This window comes from Chrysochloris asiatica, unplaced genomic scaffold, assembly GCF_000296735.1.
Source record: "Chrysochloris asiatica unplaced genomic scaffold, ChrAsi1.0 scaffold00057, whole genome shotgun sequence".
In the NCBI taxonomy this organism is placed as follows: Eukaryota; Metazoa; Chordata; class Mammalia; order Afrosoricida; family Chrysochloridae; genus Chrysochloris; species Chrysochloris asiatica.
In genome coordinates this window covers 12,164,225-12,171,607 of record NW_006408575.1, presented here as the reverse complement: position 1 = coordinate 12,171,607, position 7,383 = coordinate 12,164,225, and the positions used below count along the sequence as shown (strand labels likewise).

Below are 7,383 nucleotides of genomic sequence, written 5' to 3'. Positions count from 1 at the left end.
TGATATTCTCTGCTTTCAGCCAAGATCTATCGGTCATCAGCAATTACAACAACATATATATATATATATACACATAAATACACACACACAAGGGGGCTTCATTCAAGGAAAAATGGAATGACAAGATACTGGAATTTTTCCTCAAATTTTGAAGCTCTCCTCTGTGTGTGTATGTATACTATTGACTTCTGAGCTTCGATTTAGTATCTTGGTACCAGTAAGCAGTTGTTCTTGGGTCAATTCCAGCCCCTTAGTTGTCAGAGCAGAGCTGTGCACTGCAGTTTTCAGTGGCACACTTTTCAGAATTATATTGCCACGTTTTTGTTTGCAGCACCTCTAGATGGACTTGAGTCAGCACCTGAGGTCACAAACTTTTGCAACCCTCAGGGACCTACCTCCAAAGATGAATACACAAATAAGACACAGACTCTAACCACACACCTGCAGAGCTAACCCCTGTGCTTTGGCCTCACAACAGCCCTGAATGATACGGTATTTTTATTCCTGTTTTTACAACAAAAGAAACAGTCAGTATGAAAGAGGATAATTTAGCCAATGCTATAACACAACTAACAAGTGATAGATACAACTGAGATTTGACTTTCAGAAAGGTGTCAGCCCAAGGTTCACTGTCTTAATGGCTTGTATATCTAATCATATCTATGGTGTTCTCAAGAACAAGAGTTGGTATCAATTTGACTGCAACTGGTCCTGGTGCCGTTTGTATCATGAGTAGTGGTTTCATTTCAGTCAGCATTATGAATCCAGTCCATATGTATGTAGTCACCAACTTTCATAGAAGTTAAGAAAGCAAGTCCTGGTTTGGCACTGTAGTATACGCGTAGGACAGCAAGGTTCCTTTGAACCACAAGATCGATGGTTCAAAGTCACCAGCCACTCCTCTGAAATCCTATACTGGGTTGCTATGAGTCAGAACCAACTCAACGGGACTTTGCAACAACAACAAGAAAGCAAAGCAGGTCCTGGGCAGAGCCTGGCTCATAGCTCCTCTGGGCCAGAGGTGAAGAACAGTTGGGTACAGTAGAGGTTCAGAGGACAGATTTCTAAAGACAGTGGATTGTGAAATTTAAGAAAGTGGATTTAGAAAGTTAAGCTATTCAGAAGTAAGATCTGGCATTTATTTCATTTAAATTAATTTTTTTAAAGTTTTTATTGTGAATTGAGTGACAGTTTGTTTACATGGGAGAACATCGGTTTTATACTCACTGTTTCATTGCAATGGCTACTATCCCTCAATGCATTATCATTCAATAATATTTGCTTCTATTCCCTCTGTTTTGTTTTTGTTTTTGTTTTTGTTTGGAGGGGGTGTGTGATATACGAAACACTCAGAAATAGATAATCATTTAAACAACAAAAGGACACATTCTGCAAGCCTGCCTCCTGGCTGCCAGCACCTAGTCTTTCTCTTTCCATGAGGCTACAGTCCTCAGCTGCTGTATCTTGCCATGTCCCCATCTCTGCCCCCATCTCTGGTGTTGCTGCTTCTCTGGATAGAGTCCCATATTCCGCTTGTGCTCTTCTCCCTTGATGGTCCTAGGATCCTCTGTTCCTGGAATGTAAGATTAGCTACTCCCCCCTTTATGTTACAAAACTTGTACCTGGCATTTATTTTTATGAGAAAGCTATTTCTAGGCAGACATACTCCCATTTCCAACCCCTGCACTCAAGTTACTGATGCCTGAGATCAATTCGAACAGAATCTTCCAAAGTGGGACCCTGGCAGGGATTTTTGTAAACTCCACGGGGAATTTTAATGTATTTCCAGTGTTAAAAATCACTGTCAGCCTAAGCGTTCCCCTTGACTTCCCTTGGCTACTTCACCTGTGCTTTTTCATTGCAGATGAAGGGAGAAGCTGAAAGTGTGCTGCACAATGAGAAGTCAAAGCAGGTAAATGCCAGCACCCCACCACCCACAAATGCTGAGAAGGGAGCCAGTGGCTTTTTCCATATTTGCCGTCACCTAACATCTCCCCTAAAGTTTCAGAGTAGTTGACACAGTGGGATGTGTCATTTCAGTAGCTGAGTAGGGAATCATGGAACTCCAATTCTCTTTATACCAAAGTCCCTTGTCTTGTGTGGCAAAGTACATGTGCAAGAAAGCCACTGGGGGGAAAAAAAAAGAAAGCCACTGAAAGTGTGAGGGTTATACCACTATCATGCCTGGTCTGCCTGCTGCAACCCCACACCCCAAGCTTTTAGAAACCACCCCTTTCAGTAACTGGTCTGGGGTTTGGAAACTGGGCCTGGAACCAGCTCTTGAACCCAGATAACTTCTGTCCTGTTTGTGCCTGTTTCACATGAGACCTTTGTCCTGTTTATATTCCTTTCATCTGCGCTGCTGCAGAGATTAGAAAACGCCACTGCCTTTCGGAAGAATATCTAATCCTTTTCATGAAGTTGAGGTTTTCAGTTCAAATTAGTTTGATTTCATTAAGAAGATGGAACATTACTCAAAAGATTAGATTGGAACCATAGAGGGCAGGTGAATTTTTGTTAATGGAGGAAGAACTCCTAAGAAAAGGAGGGTGAAAATGAATGGTTTTACAAGTCAAAGAATGAAATCGATGTCACTGAATTGTCCACGTAGAAATTACTGAATTGGTGCATGTTCTGGTGTATGGCTACTCAACAACAACAAAATACATGAAATCATTTTTAAAAGATGAAAAATTAAATTCAGAAGAGGAATGATACTCAGTCTGAAAAAGTTCCTGAAAAGGATTCTCAGAATTCAAAACAATATATTATGCACAAGCCCCAGGTAACCAGTGTGGCACTCTTGGCCCATGCTTTTAAAATAAAAATAATAAAACAAATTTAAAAATATATATATATTCTCTGATTGATTTGGACAGTGTAACCCTCTAGAAAAGAAGGAGACAAGGCAGAGAGCAAAACTCACATTCAGAGCTCAGGATCCTGAAGAGCACCAGCCCTTCAAAAGCTTTTTACTGGCCATGGAAAATGACTTTTTGGTTTTTTTATAAAAAGCAAAACAAAACCAGGATAGTGTAGTGCAGAGAAGAAATGATTCCATGCAGATTCTCGTTGCTCAGAATGGGACAATGAAAACACAGCTATACTGCTTCAGACCTCAAAGGTCTGGGTTAAAACATAGTATCCTATTAGACAATTCCCCTGGCCCCCCTGTACAAGGCCCTGTTAGCTAACAGAACATGAATCCATTCACTCTCTTTTAAGGGCAAGAAGGCCATGGGGATGTGAAAATAAGGCCCGGTCCATCAACTCAATGAGGTCCCTGTGACTGAACAGGATTTTCTTATCCAGGATTCTGCAGATCCCTTGATGACAGCTGTTCCTCGCCTTGTCTGTCCATTGCTAGCCCGGCCTGACCTACAGACTCTTATGTAATTGAGTTGGGGAGGAGTTCAGACATAGGGATTTAAAAAGTGTCTGTTATTCCAATGTGCAGTTCATGGATCTCAATGTGAGTCAGGAGGACTGGTGATAAAATCTCATGGCTAGTCAAAGCTTACCTGCCCTCTGAGTGATTCAATTGCCTGCTAGTTTCTCTGGAGTCAGGTGAGTTCTTTTCTCTCCTTCAACCCAGAGCTTCAATTTTCATAAACACACCCAGATATAGCCAGAGAGCTCTTGATAAGGAAGAGATCTCCCTTAGTAACGGGGACAGGTCAGCAGATAAGCGTTGGTGGTTTGATTGAGATCTTGATCTGCAGTACTCCTGCTCTGCCTCACCAGTGAGCCGGGTGTGAAGGCAGGAGGCTTTCTAGTCTCTGACACTTTCTTGTTCTGACCCAGGAGGGACACATCTGGGGTTCCATGAGAAGAACGGCTTTCATTCTGGGCTCTGGCCTTCTCTTGTTTGTGGCCTTATGGAACTCTGTCACATGGTGAGTCAGCCGGGCCCTTTTAGCTCAGAACCTGGGAGGAGTAGAATGGTGGTCTGTGGGCAGAGCATGGAGGGATGGGCTGTCTGCCCACCAGTCTTTGCCCAGTAATCACCATGGTTTTTTCTTCCAAGGCATCTGCAGCGTTTTTGGGGTGCTTCCGGCTTCTTTTGGCAAACCCAGTGGGAGAGGCTGCTGTCTACATTTGAAGGGAAGCAGTGGATCCTTTTCATGATAGGTGAGGCTTAACTACTTTTTAGGGTTTGGGTACATGGATCTAGTTTACTTCTTTTTCTCTTGTTTTATTCTCCACTTTGGGACTTCTTGATTCATTATTCTAAGGTGTTAGGACTTCAAAAAACCAATTGCTAACCTTGTGGGCAAATGAAGAACAGTATATCTAAGGAAAGAAGCTGAGAAGTTGAAAGAAGGAAGGAACAAGGAGGGAAAAAAGGAGAAGAAATGTCTTGTGTAAAATGAATGTACACTTGGAGTAACAATCCTACTTTAATATATAAGCCCCACAAGAGCAGAGACCTACTTTATCATGCATCCCTTGTACCTGGTTCAATGTCACTCTCAGTGTTTGGCATCACTTACTCTGGTAGCACAGTGGTTACAAATCGGACTGCTAATCTGAGGGTTAGCAGTTCGAAACTACCAGCTGTTCCACAGGAGAAAGATGAGGCTTTCTGCTCCCATAAAGATTTACAGCCTCAAAAACCCTGTATAGGGTTCTTATGAGTCGGAACCGACTCCACAGCACATAACAACGACAGCAATTACATATTTATTGACAACATGAATAACTGGAAACAAGCCTAAAACAGTATCATGGAAGAAAAAGTAATTTAAACATATTTGGAACTGTGTTAGCTATAAGAGGAAATTTCTTCATTTTACATTCATTCAGTCATTCAGTATTGATGTTACTATGTGTCAAATCAGTATGGGTATACAATTAAGAGGAAGTGTTCGCTTTCATCCATGAAAAAAAAACTATGTCACAGTCTGTGAGGTTGGGGGTGGGGTGGGGAGATATCAAGTGTCAGTTATCAAACAGCAAAAGTGCAAATAAGAAACCCTTAAGGACTTTGATAGCGTAGTGGTTATGAATCAGGCTGCTAACCTGAAGGTCAGCAGTTCAAAACTATCAGCTGTTCCACAGCAGAAAGATGAGGCGTTCTGCTCCTGTAAAGATCTACAGCCTTGGAAACCCTGTGTAGGGTCGCTAAGAGTAGAAAGCGACTCCAAGGTACTCAACAACAGCCAGAAGGAAATGAAAATAGCTGGCATTCAATAACAGATTCATTAGAGGCTTAAGCAGTCATTGGAGAAAAACACTGCAGATTACAGATTTATATAGGAAAAGGTTTTTTGTTTGTTTGTTTTGGTTTGTTTTTTAGGAAAAGGTTTTATATTGTGGTGCTGTAGGTTAATATTCTGGACTGCAAGTTCGGTTTGAACCACAAGGTCAGCAGTTCAAATCCACCAGCCTCTCCCTATACAGGGTTGTTATGAGTTGGAGCCAACTTGATGGCATTTAACAACAACATTACAACACAGTTTTGGTGTGGAGCTGTAGGGTATACCCTATACTGGGTTGCTATGAGTCGGAACCTACTCCATGGAACTTCACAACATTACAACAAAGGGAAGTACCTGTACATCTTGGTGAAATTTTTAACCTTTTCCCTCTCCATTGATTAGATTTTGGACATCTTTTTATGGCAATTAATAGAGTTTTACTCAAAAATGGCAGAGCTGGTTTTATTGTGCTTTGCTTTACTGTACTTGGCAGATATTAACATGTCATACACGTTAAAGGTTGGTGGCAACCCTCCACTGAGTGAGTCTCTTGGCACCATTTTCCCAACAGTATGTTCTCATTTTGTACCTGTGTCACATTGTGGTAATTCTAACAGTATTTCAGATCTTTTCATAATGCTACTGAACACTTAATAAAGTACAGTATAATGTAAACACAACATAACCTAACTTATATGCACTGCAGATGTGTGCTATTGGTTCCAACTCATAGCTATTCAGTATAGGATTTCCGAGACTGCAAGTCTGAAAGTTTCATCTTTCCCTCATGGAGCCGCTGGTGGATTCGAACTGCTGATTTTGTGGTTAGCAGCTCAAAATACAACCCACTAAGCTATCAGGATTCCTTTTATGCACTGGGAGACCAAAAAAGCTGTGAGATTTGCTTTATTGTAATATTCACTTTATTGATGTTTGCTTTATTGCTGTGGTCTGGGACCAAACCTGTAATATCTCCAAGGTGTACCTTCATTAAAGCTGCCCAATCTATTTCATTATATGGAAATACTGCAGTCTATTTAATCAGTTCTCTGTAATGGACATTTAGGTTGCTCAAACATTTTACTATGATTTTTAAAATGTTATACAAATATATATATATATATGTTCTTCTTCCCTTTCTATTTTTTCAATTTGGATACTGTCTAATTGCCCTCCAGAATATTTGTACTGATCCATACAGTGCTGGTCAAATAGCTTTCAAGGGTCTACAACTAAGGGATGTCTGGTGGCTTAGTGGGTAAAACAGGCTGTTCGAACCTACCAGCTGCTCTGCAGGAGAAAGATGAGGCAGTCTGCTTCTGTAAAGATGTACAGCCTTAGAAACCCTATGTAGCAGTTCTCCTCTATTCTCTAGCGTTTCTGTGAGTCAGAATAGATTCAGTGTCAGTAGGTTTACTGCTCCAAAACACTGGTTGGTGGGGCAGAAAGAGAAGTGGAGAACGGACACAAAACCATAATTAAGTAAACGCATTGCATTGTCCTTGCCCTTTTGGAGTTTTAAAGACATGGTGTGGTGCTGTGGGCTAATGCATCAAACTGCAAAGTCGTTTGAACTGTCAGGTCAGTGGTTCAAGTTCACCAGCTGCTCCTTGGAAACCCTATACAGGGTCGCTATGGCTTGGAATCGACTCAACGGCACTTTACAATAATTTAAAGGCAGCAAAACATGGACAAATAAAGTGAATAATACAAGAGAGACTTGAATAACTGCCAACTGGAGTGGACAGAGTGCTGTTTGTCCCACGTTTGTTTGTTGTTGTTCTTAGGTGCCATTGAGTCAGTACCAACTCATAGCGACCTCTTATACACAGCAGAACGAAACACTGACTGATCCTGGGCCAACCTCACTACCGTTGCCACGCTTGAGTCCATCAATGCTGCCACTTGGCCAATCCGTCTCCCTGGGGGTCTTCCTCTTTTTCTCCGACCCTCCACCTTACCAAACATATCCTTCTCCAGCGACTGCTCCCTCCTAACAATATGTCCAAAGTATGAGAGACGAAGTTTGGCCATCTTGGCCTCTAAGGAGCAGTCTGGCTGCACTTCTTCCAAAACGGATCTATTGGTTCTTTTGGCAGCCCATGGCTCTTTCAATATTTTCCTCCAACACTGTAACTCAAAAGCATCAATTTTTCTATGGTCTTCCTTATTCACTGTCCAG

The 7,383-nt window shown here is 41.6% G+C and overlaps 1 protein-coding gene across 1 annotated transcript in view; it reads left to right on the top strand.

Annotated features, from left to right (window-relative positions):
- The first annotated feature begins 1,864 nt into the window (after positions 1–1,864).
- Positions 1,865–7,383, top strand: part of FAXDC2 (fatty acid hydroxylase domain containing 2) — an 18,310-nt gene continuing 12,791 nt past the window's right edge. The window contains exons 1-3 of the mRNA XM_006863915.1: positions 1,865–1,912; positions 3,805–3,896; positions 4,028–4,131. Of these exons, the coding sequence (XP_006863977.1) occupies positions 1,865–1,912; positions 3,805–3,896; positions 4,028–4,131 (244 nt within the window). The remainder of the gene's footprint in view (positions 1,913–3,804; positions 3,897–4,027; positions 4,132–7,383) is intronic.